The 18,841-nt window shown below is 36.0% G+C and overlaps 4 protein-coding genes across 9 annotated transcripts; 2 read left to right on the top strand and 2 right to left on the bottom strand.

Moving 5' to 3' along the window:
- Positions 1-297: 297 nt before the first annotated feature.
- Positions 298-1,804, bottom strand: LOC18993784. The gene is made up of 2 exons (XM_006417344.2): positions 1,270-1,804; positions 298-1,011 (listed from the first exon to the last, which is right to left on the bottom strand). Exons 1-2 carry the CDS (start codon positions 1,744-1,746, stop codon positions 373-375), a joined length of 1,116 nt encoding a protein of 371 aa, XP_006417407.1. The 5' UTR covers positions 1,747-1,804; the 3' UTR covers positions 298-372.
- A 970-nt stretch (positions 1,805-2,774) lies between these two features.
- LOC18993785 (uncharacterized protein At1g10890) lies at positions 2,775-5,822 on the top strand. 5 transcript variants are annotated; one of them, XM_024153233.1, is made up of 5 exons: positions 2,775-2,908; positions 3,155-3,390; positions 4,254-4,460; positions 4,939-5,158; positions 5,396-5,822. In XM_024153233.1, exons 2-5 carry the CDS (start codon positions 3,239-3,241, stop codon positions 5,660-5,662), a joined length of 846 nt encoding a protein of 281 aa, XP_024009001.1. In that variant the 5' UTR covers positions 2,775-2,908; positions 3,155-3,238; the 3' UTR covers positions 5,663-5,822. The 5 variants fall into 5 exon arrangements, with proteins under 5 accessions (XP_024009001.1, XP_006417405.1, XP_024009003.1 ...); XM_006417342.2 differs by having other exon boundaries at positions 5,372-5,822; XM_024153235.1 differs by having other exon boundaries at positions 2,828-2,908; positions 3,155-4,128; positions 5,372-5,822.
- Position 5,823: 1 nt separating this feature from the next.
- LOC18993783 (phosphatidylinositol 4-phosphate 5-kinase 7) lies at positions 5,824-10,308 on the bottom strand. 2 transcript variants are annotated; one of them, XM_024153231.1, is made up of 10 exons: positions 10,152-10,308; positions 9,608-9,693; positions 8,448-9,521; positions 8,150-8,317; positions 7,729-7,894; positions 7,416-7,526; positions 7,134-7,321; positions 6,720-6,874; positions 6,377-6,542; positions 5,824-6,296 (listed from the first exon to the last, which is right to left on the bottom strand). In XM_024153231.1, the coding sequence occupies exons 2-10, from the start codon at positions 9,616-9,618 to the stop codon at positions 6,017-6,019; spliced, it is 2,319 nt and encodes a 772-aa protein (XP_024008999.1). In that variant the 5' UTR covers positions 9,619-9,693; positions 10,152-10,308; the 3' UTR covers positions 5,824-6,016. The 2 variants fall into 2 exon arrangements, with proteins under 2 accessions (XP_024008999.1, XP_024009000.1); XM_024153232.1 differs by having other exon boundaries at positions 9,608-9,684.
- A 4,764-nt stretch (positions 10,309-15,072) lies between these two features.
- Positions 15,073-18,756, top strand: LOC18993782 (pentatricopeptide repeat-containing protein At1g10910, chloroplastic). Its single transcript, XM_006417341.2, has 10 exons — positions 15,073-15,352; positions 15,464-15,548; positions 15,637-15,897; positions 16,070-16,372; positions 16,479-16,583; positions 16,821-16,920; positions 17,304-17,623; positions 17,804-17,980; positions 18,060-18,188; positions 18,356-18,756. Exons 1-10 carry the CDS (start codon positions 15,078-15,080, stop codon positions 18,599-18,601), a joined length of 2,001 nt encoding a protein of 666 aa, XP_006417404.1. The 5' UTR covers positions 15,073-15,077; the 3' UTR covers positions 18,602-18,756.
- Positions 18,757-18,841: the final 85 nt, after the last annotated feature.

The following is an 18,841-nucleotide window of genomic DNA, read 5'->3' as shown; positions in this document are numbered from 1 at the left end:
CTGATCCAAATTTTCAGACCAGATCATTGAATGTATGTTTGTAGTAGTATTATTTTTTTGGAATTTTGATGAAAACATTTTTAGACGTTGCAATGAGCCAATTTAGTATTTAAAAAGGTTTCTGCGCACTTCAAATTTTTTTTTGTGTCGGCTTAAGACATTGTTAGTTTTGTCTAGGTTGATTGCATTCTATATTAACATGTATATAATGGCAGGGTGATTCTCTACACTAACAGAAAAAGAGCTGGTGTTCTTGCACAAATTTGTTATATTCGAAAAAATAAACAGTCTCGCAATTATTTATTCTTTTAAAGGAATAACTGAGAGTTTAGTGATGTATAAAAGGAATAAAAATGAATTTATAAGGTCTAATTAACTTCCATACAAATATGAAGCAAGCTTCATGAGAGGCTCGAGAGTGCTCACATGAAACTTCCTCGCGAAAAGAAAACACACATTCGTCACTTCACCCTCGTAGCTACAATTCGACCCAAACCGGATCCTATCCAAAAACCCGACCCGGATATCCTTCCTCACGAACGTCGCTGGATGGGGCCCACCTCTCGACCAATCAACCCACGTCACGGTCCGGTTCGAATTCATCTCCGGGCAGATCTTGTTAACCAGCGTCGGAAGATAATGCTCGTCCATGTAGCACGGCGGCCGGCAGTGAGCCTCAAAGACGGCGTAGTACCGGCGATCGGAGACGATCTCGACGGCGATTCTCCGTGAGATCTCGAACCACTGGTTTCCTTTCCGCCAGTCGGAGAGCGACACGTGTGGAAGCATTTTCGGGCTGTAACGGCCTCGGCCCATGGGCCTTGGATCGTCGAATGAGCCGAGGAAAGAGCGAGTGGAGCGCGTGAGGTAAGCGTAGGTTGTGGTGAAGTTGAAGAGAGGGATACAAGTCTCTGAGAGGAGCACGAAGCGAGCGTTGGAAGGTTCCAGAAGCGCGTGAGATAAAAGACGTTTCTCTGCGTCCATCATCGACGATCTTCCCCATTCAACGGCCTGCAAAATTTACACCATATTAAATCTCTCTTTATAGTCTATATATATCGATGAATGTTGTATCCATATACCTTAGTTTAATGTGATTTTAGTTTCTTATAAAGTAAACAAAAAAATAATGGTTGAACAACTAAATTAAATGTAGATACATATGATACTAGACTAGCATTATAATCCGGTTTAAAATGGGATATATTAGACAAAAAGACAGAACCCTATTATATAATGAATGAATGTATATATATATTAACCATATACCTTGCTTGGTATCCGTTTCTTGTAAAACACTGAAGATTCCGGCGGCTCGTCGGTGAACTCCGGCGATGTATGAACATAAATGGAATAAAACCCTTGATGGCCTTTGAAGAATATTTCCCAAAGAGGGGACAAAGGCAAATCCCACCTCGTCAGAAACATGAACGCAACCTTTGGATGATGAGCCTCATGATCATTCATCACCGTGCCACGTGGTGCCATCGCTGCTCGCCGCATCAGCTCTTCGTCCGAGAGAGAAGGAGAAGTGAGAGGATTTGATGATGAGGAGAGATCGTCGACGAGGAAGAGTGATGTTTGGAGGCGTTGGTTGAGGTAAAGAGCGAGGAGGATGACGAGAGATGAGATTGATGTGAAGAATACCACGGTCCCGAGGATTTGAATGTATCGGAGAGTGATCGGTTCTTTCTTCATTCTTACGTTCACTTCTTTAACAAACGCTGTTATCTTTTGCTTCTTCATGATTTCTTTGATTTTTTTTTGTATATAGTGCTAATATATACTCTTAGTTCTTAATTTGGCTTGCTCTTCGTACGTCATTCAAGTCCTCTCATTTTGCATATATATATGAGTATATGAGAATATGTGCCTATATTATTTTAGAATAACATGACCGTTTTGGCCACAAAATAAGTCTTTACTTTATGGATTGAAAAGTTCTACAATATTTTATCAACTGCTTAAATTATCTTTTGTTCAAATAGAAAAATATGATAACGTATTTCCATACTCAGGAATAGTATCTTGATAAACCTAGGCATGATCATATATTCATGTATGCCTATAAATATATGGTTGGACGTGCATGTTGTGAGAAAATGTGCATGAGAATTGTGGGTTTAGTGAAACGTGATTTAGTCAAGTGAAAAAGAAGAGAAGAAGGGCGTGAAATCTGCGGACAATGTTAACTTTTTTTTTTTTCTCTGTAAACTAAATTATTGTTATGTTAGAAACGTTAAAAGAAGATTAACAAACTAACGAAGCCATGCGTTATCTTTTTTTTTTTTTTGTTACCTCATTAGTCCTAACTTTTCTTTTTCCTTGCGTCTAGACATGCGGCAATCCGCAATCGTATCAATAATAATTAAAATAAAAACCGAACCTCTAGATTTGTAGTTGTAGGTAATTACAGTAATCATTATTCTATTCAAATTAGGCAACAAGCCACAAATCTACGCAACACACATACATAACTTTGTATCTAGTAAATTTTTACATCATTTGAAGTACGAAACAGATTCTTTAGCAAAAAAAAAAGTAGGAAACAGATGAATGGTTAAGAGAGATGAAAATTATCTTTAAATTAAGTGTTTTGATGCAGTTAAAAAAAATTGATGCGCATTAGTAATTTAGTACAGCACAGAGGTAAATAGTAAATACCAATTTTGACATTGTGTGTATATTTTCCAAAGACCAACTAAGAAGGACTCTTCCACTTAACAAAGTTTAAAAAGCCTTATATTTAAAGCCCAAAAGGCTTTCCATGTTGTACACGAAAAAGACTTATCATCTTAATACAAAAATTTACAAGCTGTATCCCGATTCCGTCGAACTTTTGTTTCTCTCAACTTCTGTGTTGTTGACTCTTGAAGCGATCCAACCACAACAACAACGCGATTCTCCGGTAAGTCAGACGATTTCAGCTGATTTTCCAGCAAAATTGTATGGTTTTATGCGAGATTTCTCTGTGTATTTGGGAGTTTAATTATGTTATGTGTCAGCAATCTGAATTTGCTCCTTAGGTTACTGTTTAATATTATGCGAGATTATCTGTTTCCGTCTGTTTATCTTCTCGATTCTGATTTACGAAGCTCCGCTCATACCGATAGGCTCTTTCAATCTGAGCTGTTGAATCTGGATTTTTTTGCAGAATAAAGTCCGTTACTTTCCCTGGAAGTTGAGAGATTTAATCTGAGATTATAAAGCAAAATTACTACTGCTGCGACATTGAGAGATGCCTCGGGACTTGTCAAGATCGAGGTCACCGTCTCCATCACCTTCACTACGTCGCAGAAAGCACTCGAGGTCTCCTGTAAGGCATAGGCATAGCAGGAGGAGTAGAAGAGACAGAAGCCGTTCTCCATACTCGTCTTATTCATATAGCAGGTGATTAATCATTGTATCTCTGAGCTATTCGTTTACCTTAATTTATTATTGGTTTCTCCTCGTATATGTAAACTAAAGTGTACAGCGCTAAGCTCTATACATCTTTATCTTTCTCAAGTGCTTTTACTAAAGATTCCTACTTATTTTCCTATTCTTCTCCAACTGGGAATGCTCTATGTGGATGCTACGGGCTCTATCGTTACAGTTTATTGAGTGATGATCTTGTTGGAAAAATATCTTAATTTATTTGATTGTTTTGAGTCGTTTTGTCTGGAATATGTTTATGACCTGAGCTTCGCGTTTTAGGCAATGCAGTCTGCCTATTTAGTAAAGGCGAAATTTTGGTTGGGATAACATTACTGGTTTTGTGATCTAGTTTCGCTCATAAGTTCTAGTGATATCAATGTTATTCACCTCACGTTTATGGTTGTCTTTGCGTGTTTCTGAGCAATCGTTATGAGATTCTTTTTTAAATGGAGATTGTTAACAATAACGAGACAAAACCACCATATATTTCTTAGTAAGATATAAAATAATATGTTGAGAACATGACTGAGAAATTAGGAAGAGGATGCATGCTCTTGCCATTATATTAAAAGCTCAATATCTTCCCGTTCTATGGGAGGGGAAGTGAGCAGGTGATGGATTGCTGTTGGGTGTTCTTTCATTGATCCTTTGTCACATTAGCTTCTTCATGTGGTAAAAAGTTGGAGCTGATTATTCTTAACACTGTATGAGGTAACTGCACATTCTTTTTGTTTTCGCTATGTGAAGTTGTGGGCTATCTGATGCCTAGTCTTCATGTGCGTGGTAGTTCATCAATTGCAGCTTTTTCTTACTGCTTTATTTTGGGTGTTGTACAGACGAAAAAGTCGTTCTATTTCTCCTAGGCGCCATCGGAGTCGATCTGTTACTCCTAAGCGACGTTCTCCAACACCAAAACGTTACAAAAGACAAAAGAGTAGGAGCTCTTCTCCATCTCCTGCAAAAAGATCACCTGCCACAACTCTTGAGGCAGCTAAACAGAGGAATGGAGAAAAACTTATAAGAGACGAGGAAGAGCGGAAAAGGTAAATGTAACTAAAAAAAATGATTGGAATGGATGTTATGTTCAAATTAAGGTTTTGCGTTCTCAAATGTTATTCTAGTGTAATGTGGAAGTGCTTGATTATTAGTCTCAAAAGTGCAACAGGTTTCATGGCACTCACAGGCTTCGCATAAGGAAGATAAGCTATAATTCGACTTGCTCATATTTGATCCTCTGGCACAAATATTCGTATTATCTCGATTTGACGAATATGATTGAGTTAGAGATATATATTAGTGAATATTTGTTTGTGTCTATTGGGATGTAAAAATATCCTTAATGAAATTTACCCTTGGCGTTGGGAGGAGGAAAAATGTTAAAATTTCTCGGACTTGGAATAAAATTTAGGTTCTTTATCTGTTCAAGATTGAAGACATCAAGATATGAGAAAGTCCAGGTGATATTTAAGGTTCTGAATCTGTTGTGGGAGTCCTCTAACTGTTAACTTTTTTTTTTTTTAGGCGACAACGGGAAGCAGAACTGAAGCTAATAGAGGAAGAAACTATGAAACGGGTTGAAGAAGCTATTAGAAAAAAGGTTGAAGAAAACTTACAGTCAGAGAAAATCAAAATGGAAATTCTAACGCTGTTGGAGGAAGGACGGAAGAGACTTAATCAAGAAGTCGCTGCTCAACTTGAGAAGGAGAAGGAGGCTTCTCTTATCGAGGCTAAAGAGAAAGAGGTAATGATCCATAATAATATCTTCTCAATTCTATGAATTTTTATTAGTTTTCTAGGTGGAAACTGTCTGCTAAACTTTGGTTGCTCTTGCCAAATTCCTTATTACAGTGACATGGTTCGTCATTCGAAAAGAACTTTGCTCGTTTTTCAATAAATTTGAATTGCTTGAATCTGCCTATCATGGAACGTTGTTGAAGAACGAGCCTTTTTTCAGGGTGTTATGCGGTGTTTGTCGCAGGAAAGAGAGCAACAAGAGAGAGATGAGATGGAGAGAATAGAGGAGGAGAAGCGTCAGAAAGAGGAAGAAGCTCAGAGAAAAGAAGCAATGGAGAGGCAAAAGAAAGAAGAAGAACGTTATCGGGAGCTCGAGGAGCTGCAACGACAGAAGGAAGAAGCGATGAGAAGGAAGAAAGCAGAAGAGGAAGAAGAACGTCTGAAACAGATGAAACTGTTGGGTAAAAACAAATCACGCCCTAAGTTGTCTTTTGCCTTAAGCTCCAAGTGAATAGATGAAGAAAAATGAAGCTTAGTTTGTTGTAATGATATGCATCTTCTTCCTCTCAGAAAACCATATTAACGATTATTATTATTAACGCTTCTTCTTTTTGAAAACAATACACTGGACCATGATCCAATAAGATTGATTCCGGATTGTGTTTCATCATCAAAACCATACACTGGATTTTCCATAGATATTGCAATTTAAGCATCATCCATAGGCACATTGATTATACAGCCAATTTAATGAAAACAAACAAAACTACGAAATTTTCACTGAGGTTTTATAAAATGCCAATGTACTTTGAGGATGTATAAAAGCACTGAGGAAACCAGCTGATCTACAAGATTTTAGCTGATCCTACCTTTCTTCTGGGAATACCTTATGTAGAAAATCGACAAAGCGTTTTGAGTAAATGGTGGGTTCGGTCACAGATATTGTCATCGGATCATACTGCAAAGACTTGCATTTATGCTCCACTTTCTTCTTGGTGTTATATTCCTGCAGAATATCTATAATCCCCATGTACACAACCACATCGTATACTTCAAAGAGCTCAATTGTCGCTGACTCTTCCTTATCCTCAATAAGCTTGTGATGAGCTTGAGCCGGCATGTTCACTCCTAATTGTACCCGCAACCTAAAACAGTAGATGCAATGGCATTGTTCAGCTATAAAAAGACATGTCAAATGAATAGAGCTAGAGAGGAAATGAGTAACCTTGCAGTTCCGGGAAGAATAAGATCAACTTCCTGCTCCCCAACGGAAAATGCTCTGAGTGTGCTTCCTCTGATGTGAGGACCTGGCGCAGTATTCACGGAATTGGGTTCGTGAGTCACCAAGAGCAATCCTTTTGGAGGAATGGAGATTTCCTGAGCCAGACCAACTGAAAATAAAAACATGAAATAGTAAGTTATACACAGCCCATTGCTTCATTGCTCGGTTCTGCTACCATCTTTTAATATTAAGGCATGCAGCGGCTAAAAAGCTTTTCCTTAAGATCTGCTATAATTCAAGCTCATGAAAACACAAAAGATATCTTGTTTAAATCATTGACACCTACCGTCTACAGAAGAAACGCTCTCTTGATCTGATATTGCGTTAGGAGGCTCAAGTATATCATTAAGTTGCCCTGGAGCTCTAAAATGCAATCCCAGTAAAAGACTGTAGTCGATGATGTGCAGAGATTCCAAGAACGCGCAGTCTAAGTAAATTTGCCTGCCATGTGGGGGAAAACAAGGAGGTTCCACAAATAATTAGAAACTTTCAAATGCAAAAGACAGCTTCTTAATCATTGCTTAGGATCGATGCACTATTAAGTGATTTCAGGAAGCAGATCTATATAGAAAATAGGCGTGTCAAATAAAGCTAGATGTTCCTTTTAGCAAGAAATTTTCCGACAATTTGTCATTCAGCTGAGTATAGCATTATCTTTCTCAGCAGGAAATAATTAAGGAAAAAATGAATAAGAGCTCACTTGAATAGGGCCTCCCGTAACAGCTTGTCCATATGAAACTCATAAGCTAGATCAAGATCTTTCAAGGTGGTCTTTTCTTGGATTTTAATCTTTTCAGTAAATCTCCCATGTGATGATCCCTTAAGATCATATCGACGATGAATCTTCAATTCTGTGCAAAACATATTTCCCATGACCACAAAGCGTACCTATCAAAAGACCAAAATCTCACGGTAAAAAGAAAAAAATGGGAGCACAATAGAATCTAAGCTATAAAAGGGAAGGGAGCATAGAAGTTGTTACCTTTTTCCCCCACTTGAGTGTTATTCTGTGAACTCCAAAAAATTTGGTTATAAGTGTGTTTTCATGTTCCCCTACATGTCCATAGTACCTAGGCAACATTCTGAGTAGAACCTAGAAAGCAACAAAGCGGCATGACATTAATCCTTATTATCTATAATATTGACATTTTGAATGTTACCACTCCAAACTAGAAAATTTAGCTATATACTAAATTCTTCTGACATATTTAGAAGGTTTACAGTATGCTAAATATCTGAGCCACTATGGTTAGTTAAAGAGAAGCAAGAATCAAATAAGTTCATATAGTTCGAACCTGCAACTCGGATTTTTTTAATGTCTTGATCACAAATCTGTCGTCGTGGGAGAGGTAGAAGATACTGCCACTTTTCCCCGGGGAAGAAATTTCTGTCAGGCCATCATCACCACAAATAGACATCATGTACTCTGCAGCGTCTAACTTGAACATCTCCCTCAAATTCCTGAAACATTTCATTGAAAAACAGGCAAAGGATATCAATTTAATGAACAAACAATCATTCGTTTCATAATTGGTCAATCATTAAGAAAGATACTTTTTCTGATAAAGAGAAACAACAGAGAGATAATACAAGTTCTGGTTTTTCCTTACAAGTGTTTTAAATTGATAGCAGCCCCAAAAGCTAATATACACTTTGATAGATTGTTTACTCTGAATCTAGAGTTCTTTGTTATCTTTCTGAAGAAAACTGATTTACCTGAAAACCATAGGACAATAGTCTTTCCAAGAGAAGTCGATAGATTTGTGTGGAGGAGTAAAATTGGAGCCATCGCTAGGAAAGAACATCACTGTTCTGGCCTTCTTACCAAAGTCAGAAGAACGTACTTCTCGCCTAGGCACTGGCGTAATTTTTCCAACAGTATACCTGTGAACTTCAAAAAGGTTGTTCTGTTAATTATAATGCAATCTTAGAGTTGTATGCAGAGGATATTAAAAAATAAAAACGTCTCAACATATGATGGTCACAGGCATAGGGTGGTGGTGATTTAGTGTACCTGATACCAAGTTGTAGATTTAGCATTAGATAATAATTATGATCCCCCTTTAAAAAGGTCGCTAGAGTCCTAGACCTGCATTCTTTAGGAAGATTCGGAGGTCTAATCTTGTGTGACTTGTCAACAGAACTCGTAATAGTCTCTCTAATCAGAACTCCTTGCATGTATTCCCTTTCATAAACGATACGGTTCTTATCTTGTCCCTCGCTTTGTCCTGGTCCAGAAGACCTTGCAGACTTAGATGACGGGCCATGACATGTAAAATCTCCATCAGAGGTCCTCAAATTCACATCTTGAAACCTATCCGATATTCTACCAGAATTTTTGGCCGTTCCACTAGCTGAAGTTTTCACGGAAAGACTCCTCGTCACAGAGCTCAGATTCCTTAGCTCCTCAACGTTCACTGAAGAAGTACGAGAAAGTACAAACTTTCCAGTGTCATCATACTCAAGAGAGCGACACCACTTCTTCAGAGATGGATGTTTACTTCCAGCAGGATAAAACACTCCTTTCCCGTCTTTAAGGCCATTAGACCAAGTTCCAAAATATAAACATCCATCAGCAAACTTGTAAACTCCAGAGCCATGTCTAGACCCATTCAACCAAAACCCGTCGAAAAGATCACCATTTGCCCATCTCATAACACCTCTGCCACACATTTTACCCTTTTTCCAGTTCCCAATGTACCTATTCCCGTTGGTCCAAGAATAGCTTCCACGACCGTCTTGTAATCCTTCTTTCCAAGAACCATCATATAGATCTGAGTTACAATACTCTTTCCTGCCAAGACCATGCCTTACATTCATTCTCCAGGCTCCACTATAAACAGATTCATCAGGTGAAGTCATGGTGCCAACACCGTGAAGGTATCCACCAGAGAAATCTCCCTCATATTTTGTTCCAGATGACCACAAGAGCGTCCCTTTACCAGAGATTTTCCCTTCATCCCAATCTCCCTCGTAGATTGTTCCATCTAACCATGCATACTTTCCTTTCCCGTGAGGAAGTAATCCTTTGACTTCACCACAGTAAAAATCACCATTTGAGAACTCTCTATCTCCAGGCCTGGGGACACTACACAAAAGTATAATATCTTAAAAAGCTAGGAAATTTAGAAGGAGGTCAAATACAGGAATTGATTTTTTAACAACAGAACACACCTCGTATCCATCTTGGCTACTGCTTATAGTGATCCTAGAACATTGTTTTACGCCTTACGTTTCATAAGTCCACTTTTCTGCATAAGCTAAGGAAAAAATCAAGATCAAATATCGCAATCATAACTCCTAAGATCGGAGTAAAAAACAGATCTTTTGGAGATTATCATCACTCATATCACTCTGAAACCATTTTCACTGAAAAATTAGCCAAAAGTATGGAGTAAAGTAAAAAAAAATAGAATCAAGCTAGCTATAGAAAGCGATTTGTTTAAATAATAATCCAGTTTTCCCAGATGATAAATAGCAAAAATACTCAGTTCTGAAGAAGTCACACTGCAAAACCATTCCAATTCATTATATAATTAGCAGACTGAAAACAGAGAGCTAATCTCTGATTAAAGTAAATAATACGCAACAGTAAGAATCTTGAGCTCGAATCTCAGAAAATGACTCTTACAAGTAACAATTTCATAGATTTTAGTAGACAAAAACAAAATCGAAGACAGCAAAAACCCGAATCCGCGCGGATTCGCAGTATACTGACCTTGTAAAAATCTAAGAAGAGAGGAGAAGAAAACCCATGGATTGAGCAAGAGCTGGTTTGAGGTTCGTTGTTGTTTGAGAGAAGCTTAAGCTTTTCCTCCTCTGAGAATTTATTCTTTGTTTTGTAAAATACAATATCTCTGTTGCCCATGCACCAAGTTCCATTCAAACAGCTTTCTTTTTAGCGAATTTATGCGACATGTTTTTTTTTTCTTACTTATAAATATTTTATTAATATAATGACTGGTTCATAAAAATGGGCACATATTTCAAGAAAATTCAAAAAAAAAAAAATTGTCTATGTAAGTTATTTGCTAGTATTTTATTTACTTAAAATTGACAATAAATATGCCCAAAAAAAAAAACTTGTCAATAAAATGGAAAGAACAAAACTAACAACAACACAAATTGTAGGGGGTTAACAAAAATGTAAGGTAATGCTATTGCTTTGTTTTTACGCGTATGGATTTGAATCCAGTCTATGAAGTTTTATCGTCTATAACTAAAATACGCACATTCTAGCTGCATGCATTACGAGTACAAAATAATAAATTACAAATTTTGTTCGTTATATAACTAAAATCTTCGATGTGTCAGATTTAGATTTCGCATGATTTCCAACAATGATTTGTTAGAGTCCGTATATTGCCAAAAACTACATACCCACTAAATATTCTCAATCACAGTTAACATGTAAATCAGCTAATTTTATAGTCAAATAAGTGAAAGTACAGTACCGAGTTTTGAATGGTAAATCATTTTCGAAAAGTCTTAAGTTAAAAATCTAGTCTATTATATGTGTCCTAAATGATAAGAACATCTGAAGATTAAAGTGGTCCTAGTTATAAACTCAAATTTTCTATATACTGGCTGTAAGAAATTGAATATAACGTGAGAACCGTATATGTAAACCAACCAATTGATTATAAATTAGCTATCTCCCTTTTTTCCAAAAGACTACATATTTTGTATAGTGTCGAAATTATTTCATATCTTCACATATGATAAGTTATCTCTAATATTCAACAAATTATTAACATTCCGAGTCATAATTATTCGTTTTCTCATCACGGTCAAACCAATAATATAACTAATCTTATAACCCAAATCAATAATTAGTTCTGATAATCTATGTTATCTTATAAAAATTTCTGACTGTCAAATCATCGCGGAGTATCAAATCCACAATCCATTCATATTTTATTCCAATGGTCATTGATTAGTAATCCAAATCAATGAAAGGAAATTTCTAACTAGTATGATCCTGAAAAAGTATATAGGAAACAGAAAGCTAAAATTAATTTCATGATATATTAGCTTCGTATGAGAAAAACACATCTACCCTTATAATGCGATTTAAAAGTCTCGTCTGAGTTTAAGTTAAAAAAAAAAAAGTTTCTTCGGAGTACCCACAGGTTGTGTTGTGTGTGGCCAAGCCATTAATTAACCCACAAGGCTCTCGGTCGAATAAAAGCTTTTTTCTTTTTCTTTGAACAATCCAATAAAAATTTGTTCCATTGAGAGAAAGGCATTTACCCAAAACATTGATATTTTATGGATGCGTTAAAGAAATGTGATGTGTCTTAATCAAACAAAAAACATGTAAGAAAACAAAAAGTGATTTGTGTAGTAGTTATTTCGGTCATGAGTAGACTCGCAGTGGCGCTGTTAAAATTGTTGGAATAATTTGGTTTAAAGGAAACTGTAAATGTTCAACCAATTCTTTTTTCAGTCGAAGCTCAATCATTTATTTATTAAATGTTAGAATAGTGGAACAATAGTTATATTTCTTTCTCGATATAATATTAGTTCATCCAATGTGAGACAGAAAGAAAAAGTTTATCTGATAACCAAAAACAAGCTGACAAAAGCAAAAAAAAAAAAAGCTCAACCAATGTCGATCATATGACATGTACGATTTTCTTATGTTGAAATTAATTATTATCATTTTTAAAAATATTTAATTATCATCGCACGTACCTAAGACCATATAAACTAAAATATTGGATATATACAAGAATTAAGGTATTTATTGAAGTTGACCACTCCTAGAGCTCGGAATTTTGTCAATAATGACATCAATTTAAAAAAAATAAAAATAAAAAACCCCTTCTTTTAGTTGACTAAAAGTGAACTATTTTGTTGATTTGATGAAATCACATAGTAAAAATCATCTAAAATCAGAAAAGACATTTTTGTGTCATAGGTTTTAGAAACCCAATGAAATCAGATTGTTAGATCATCTAAAAATCAGAAAAGACAATTTTTTTGTTGAAATGAGAAAAGACATTGCACCGTCCAGGATCAGATTAATACATATCATTGGATAAAAAAGCCCGACCAGATATATATTTTTTCAGCTGAAAGCTTTTAAATAACTAAAGTTAGAATGGACGATGTTGACGTCAGAAAATAGGACGGATTTGTTGTTACAAACAAAAAAAAAAAAATAGAAAAGATGTGAACGATGTTGTGAAATACTCAAATACTACTACAATCTCGATTAAAAGTGATTGTGACAACACAACAGAAGAAGACAAATGATAGGGCCCTTGCATTGCTTGTTAATTTAATTTAATTTGTAATACGTTGATAAAGTTAACTCTTAATGATCTGATGCTCGAAATATATTTGTTCTAGGGTTGGAAATATAATAAGGATCTAGTAGTAACTATCGTAAAAACATGTCTCTTTTGGTTCCTCTTTTTTGTTTTTGGAGTTGTTTCCTTAGTTTTTAGGCTGCAACCAGTTGGGTCTAGATAGTATGAAAATTTTGTAACATTCAGTTTTTGGTTGGACTTTTAGGAAGAAATCTTTCTGATTATTTAATATTATTTTTTAGAGTTTTTAACGAAAAAATCTTTCAACTAAGTTTGAATCGGATAGAAACCCCTCAACATTTTTGTAATGTAAAACCTTCTTAACTAAGTTTTCGTAATCATTTAGCCCCTCCGTGAATAGTACCGTCAAATCTTAACGGATTACAGTTAAATGAAAACATGATGTTTTGTATTTTATAAAAAACGAAATGACTTCAATAAAAAAAACCCCAAATCGATTTGAAACTAAAAATCCCCAATTTAAAAATTAGGGTTCCTCGTTTAATTTGAAAAACTCTTAAATTCTTCTTCTAAATAAATTTTTTAGAGGAAGAAGAACAAGGTTTTAAACATCAAATTAAAACAGCTGCCTCATTTTCTTCCAAGCTTCAGATTTGTGACTCTTTCTCTTCTTTCTCCTAATTTACGAAAATATTTCTCTTAATTCAAGGGTTTTTCTCTCAAATTCGTTTTAATCAACACAACAAATCATTTCCAATTTCACCCAATTGACTTCCAACCATAAAAACTACTTAGAATCACACTTTCAAAAATTAGGGTTCATCAATTTAGGTTTAAGAATTTAAGGATTTTAGAGATTATGTTTAATTTGAGATTCTTATATCTCGCTTTCAAAAAACTTGTTGTTTATAGTAAAAATCGTGTAGTTTTTGCTAAAAAAAAACGATTTGTTAAGATTTAACGGTGCTGTTCACGGAGGGGCTAAATCATTACGAAAACTTAGTTGAGGAATTTTACGTTACAAAAATAGTTAAGAGGTTTTTATCCGATTAAAACTTAGTTGAGGGGTTTTTTCACTAAAAGCCCTTACTTTTATGATTTGCAACACTTAATTTCTTATAATTTCCTTGCATGCATGCATAGTTTACACTTTACAGTATAAATGTATAATGCAGAAATCATAATATTATGATGACAAAATTCGATATTGGAATGACCGACCACTTTATAAGAAAGCCGATATTCATTTTACACAAATTAACTCAAGCAAATACGAATAGAGACTAAATAAATAAATTGCAATAATATTGGATGACAGTGTCTTACAATATTAATAACGAATTGAACAACACAAAAATCATTCGAGAATGGATTAAGAACCTGATGAATTGTGAGATTAAAGCGAGAAGAGTGGTGAAGTGGGTGTCACGAAACGTATGAGGAGAAGGGAAGTGGGGCTGTGCTGTTCCTTGTCGGTCTCCTGCCGTACAATTTGTTGCAAAGAATCTGATTTCTTTATTTTCCTTCTTATACAATTTATCATTTAGGAGAAAATAATTAATTCTAATTCTTTTTGTTAAACAGAGAAAATAAGTCTAATTCTTTTGTCCTTTCTCATTTGCAAGATAAAAAATAATAATAGCGAAGACTACATTTTTCAAAATTTATATGGCAAAAATACGTTTGGCAACATGATTTATCTTGTATGGTTAAAATATATGTTGGTAGCAATGTTCATGTAAGATTATCGGTTTTAAGTTACCGGAAACTACTTCGCAACTTTAAGAACTTTATCAAAACTTTCATCAGTTTTTTTTCTTAAAGAATAAAGTAGATGTTAACTCGCAAACTTGCAAGTTTAAAAAGAAACAAAATTTGGGAAAATTTGTAGAAATTCTTTTCATCTAACGAGGCCTCACATAAGAATATGCACGATGAACAGTACATCCGGAATGATGAACAGTAATTTAGGCCCGTTGGATAATGACGCGTAGGGTCAATTTTATGCTGAAAGGCCCATTTTCAAAATCCAGAAGACTGCTTTTGATTCTGTGGAAAACACGTCCACGTCACACGTGGATCCTAACACAGTAACGGTGTTTATTCTTCCGTTTAGGTTAGATTTGGGATTTCATGTATTTACGATGGGATAATTACTATTTTTTTTTTTTGGTCAAAGGGATAATTACTAATTAACTGGACCTTTTTCTCGTTAATTTACCATTCTCCTCCAAGCATTCGATGTTTATTTAAAATCCACTGTAACTGGGGGTACTATAGTAAATTCAGCTTTAAGAAATTAGAAACAACGTTCCGGTAAGTAAGATACTATACTCTCTTCTTCCTCGCTCGTAAGCTTGGATAAAATGGAGACGCCAATTCTGGGCCTTGAGCTTCGCTGTCCACATCTCTTCACCACTAACTCTCGTCCCTCTTCGTCTTTCTCCCTTCCCGCCGTCTCCCTTCGTACTCTCACGGCGGCAACGGCTACGTCGGCGGCGGCGGTATCTACCGTCGCGGAATCACCGGCCACCGTAGCAGAGGCGTCTCGTTCGAAGCGTCATTCCAAATCCTACCTGACGAGGAAATCCGCCATCTCTGAGGTCGAACGGTCCCCGGATTTCCTCTCCTCTCTGCAGAGGTTTTCTATTTATCAGCAGCACAACTTCTTCGTCTTCTCTTAATATTTATAGCTTCTCGAGCTAGATTCTGGCTAATGTGATTTCTCATTATTTTACTGTCTTCTCTGCAGATTAGCAGGAGTTTTGAAGGTACAAGACTTGAATGTGATTTTGCGTGATTTTGGAATCTCTGGACGATGGCAAGATCTTATACAGGTTTGTTGATTTTAACATGCCGAAACAAGCTTCGTTAAGATATCAAGGTGAGCATAAAAAATGTACTTTATGTTCGCAATTTTCGCAGCTCTTTGATTGGATGCAACAACAAGGAAAGATCAGTGTTTCAACTTACAGCAGCTGCATAAAGTTTGTGGGGGCAAAAAGTGTCTCCAAGGCTCTAGAAATATATCAAAGCATTCCAGACGAGTCAACCAAAATCAACGTCTATATTTGTAACTCCATTCTTAGTTGTCTGGTCAAGAACGGGAAGCTTGAAAGTTGCTTCAAGTTGTTTGATCAGATGAAGCGCGATGGTCTAAAACCAGATGTGATTACGTATAATACGGTATGCCAGCTGAAGATTCCCCCTTTCACTTGTGATTTAGATCCTTTAGCTGATTGAGAAGTACTGAGACGTTTCTTCATTTAACGAAAGTACAGGTGAAAAAACCAGGACTGTATATGCAGTGTCTTGTTTTGTTTAGCTTCTATAATATATTTTCTCTTTGATGTCTTAGCTACTTGCAGGTTGCATCAAGGTAAAAAATGGATACTCTAAGGCGATGGAACTCGTTGGAGAGCTGCCACATAACGGAATACAGATGGATGGTGTGATGTATGGGACTGTCTTAGCCATTTGTGCTTCAAATGGTCGATGTGAAGAAGCTGAAAGCTTTATCCAACAGATGAAAGTTAAAGGTCATTCACCGAACATATATCATTACAGCTCCCTCCTCAATTCTTATTCTTGGAAAGGAGATTACAAGAAAGCTGATGAGCTGATGACTGAGATGAAATCAGTAGGAATAGTGCCAAACAAGGTTTGTTTTGTCAGTATTTTTTATATGACTTCTCATGCAACCATAGGGTTCATTTTTCTAGTTATTATATGAGTTCTTTGATTACAGTAGCTGCAAATATTGGCAGGTGATGATGACTACTTTACTCAAGGTTTATATTAGAGGAGGTTTGTTTGAAAGATCCAGAGAATTACTTTCTGAACTTGAATCTGCAGGCTATGCCGAGAACGAGGTAGTTAAGCAATACTATTTTTCAGAAAAGCTCGCTGTACATTTGTAATTTGTGCAAAATGATGAGTGGAGTAACGGCAATAATATTTATCATGTTGTGACGATCAAAGGACAATTTTCGTTTACATGATAGAAAACATAGTTTATTGGTTTGCTATCTTGATAAAATTATATTGAGTGATGCGCTCCTCTTTACCCTGCAATTATATAATGGTAAAAAAATTATTTTCTTCTCTAGATGCCATATTGTATGCTGATGGATGGTCTTTCAAAGGCGGGAAAGTTCGAAGAAGCGAGGTCAATCTTTGATGAGATGAAAGGGAAAGGTGTTAAATCTGGTATGTTTTTTTTAACTAATGATTAGTTAGCAAGTTAGCTTTCATATTTCATTCTTGACTCTTCCATGGGTTGCTGCTTTAATTTCTGGGATACATTCCACTACAAGATAGGGTCGGTAAAATGTTGTACTATATGTTGAGCCTCTCTGACTTATCTCTTATGAGTTTAAGATTAGCAAAACTTTGCAGTTTGCTACAATTTGGGGTGTCCTAGGGGTTAGAGCTTTCTTAGATTTGTCAGAACCTAATAGAGGACGATAAGGAGGATCTGGTTCCCTCTGTCCGAATCACTACACATTTTTAAGCACCGGACCGATCATATTTTTAAGAATCGTACAGAGTCTTCCCCTGTTTAGAGTATGATTTCAGTTTCCCGTTTTCAGATGGCTATGCAAACAGCATCATGATATCTGCTTTATGTCGAAGTAAGCGTTTCGAGGAGGCAAAACAACTTGCAAGGGACTCTGAATCCACTTATGAAAAATGCGACTTGGTTATGTTAAACACAATGCTGTGTGCCTATTGCAGAGCAGGAGAAATGGAAAGTGTTATGCGAATGATGAAGAAGATGGATGAGCAAGCTGTTAGTCCCGACTATAATACTTTCCATATCTTGATCAAATATTTCATCAAGGAGAAACTGCACCTACTTGCGTACCAGACCTTACTTGACATGCACAGTAAAGGCCACCGGCTTGAGGAGGTAACTAGCATCAATGCATTTCTTGTTTTCAGTGTTCCAATAAAAAATCTTTGCTTCTTAGCTCTTCTTTTCTTCGATTTTTTTGGATAAGTAATGTGATATAATGAGAAATTTGCATTTCAGCCAAACTTTTTTTAACCAAAATGTTGCGTCTTTCACAACTTTGTTCAAAATTTGTAGGAACTTTGTTCGTCCTTAATTTACCATCTCGGTAAAATTCGAGCTCATTCAGAAGCATTCTCAGTCTACAGTATGCTACGATACAGCAAAAGAACCATATGCAAAGATCTGCATGAGAAGATTCTTCACATTCTAATCCATGGGAAACTCCTTAAAGACGCATATGTTGTAGTGAAGGTTTGAAATCACTCTCTTACGCAACTTTTAACATTTGGTCCACTGTGTGAACGGTCTAATTATCAAGATTCTGTACCAGGACAATGCAAAGATGATCTCACAGCCTACTTTGAAGAGATTTGGCAGAGCTTTCATGAACTCCGGGAATGTTAATTTAGTGAACGATGTTCTGAAGGTCTTGCATGGTTCTGGCCACAAAATCGATCAGGTAAATAACAAACCGGGAACAATATAAAGCTATCTATTACACGTTTTGCTTGGATATAATTTTGCATTACAGTTGAAATATCTTAGAAATCATGAAAAGAAGCTTTTGTGCTTTGATCATACTGGACTCTCATTTTTCTCTCTCTCTCTGTGTTCTTTTGTTTTCAGGTTCAGTTTGAGATTGCGATATCTCGATACATTTCGCAGCCAGATAAAAAGGAGTTGCTTCTTCAACTTCTACAATGGATGCCTGGTCAAGGATACGTTGTTGACTCCTCCACAAGAAACCTCATTCTCAAAAACTCTAATTTGTTTGGTCGGCAACTCATCGCAGAGATCTTGTCTAAGCACCATATAGCATCAAGGACGATGGTAAAATCTCGATCGGAGCCGAAATTTAGAGGCCCGAGGTAAATAAGAATGTAACATTTTTTTTTTTCTTTTTTCTTATCATGTAATAGATGTATGTATTTTGTTTCACGAAATAGATGAGATAGTCAAATTTGTAGATGACCTAAACTGAACCGAGTTTAACATAAATCTGTTAAAATATTTTTATGGAGATTTTGATAAATACCACAAAATTATAGAAATTTGAAAAGTACATTGAAAGTCGAGACAATCGCACTGAGCAAAGAACAGTGCAAGAAAATT

Source organism: Eutrema salsugineum, unplaced genomic scaffold, assembly GCF_000478725.1.
Source record: "Eutrema salsugineum unplaced genomic scaffold, Eutsalg1_0 scaffold_5, whole genome shotgun sequence".
NCBI lineage: Eukaryota > Viridiplantae > Streptophyta > Magnoliopsida > Brassicales > Brassicaceae > Eutrema > Eutrema salsugineum.
This window is presented reverse-complemented; position numbering and strand designations above follow the sequence as displayed.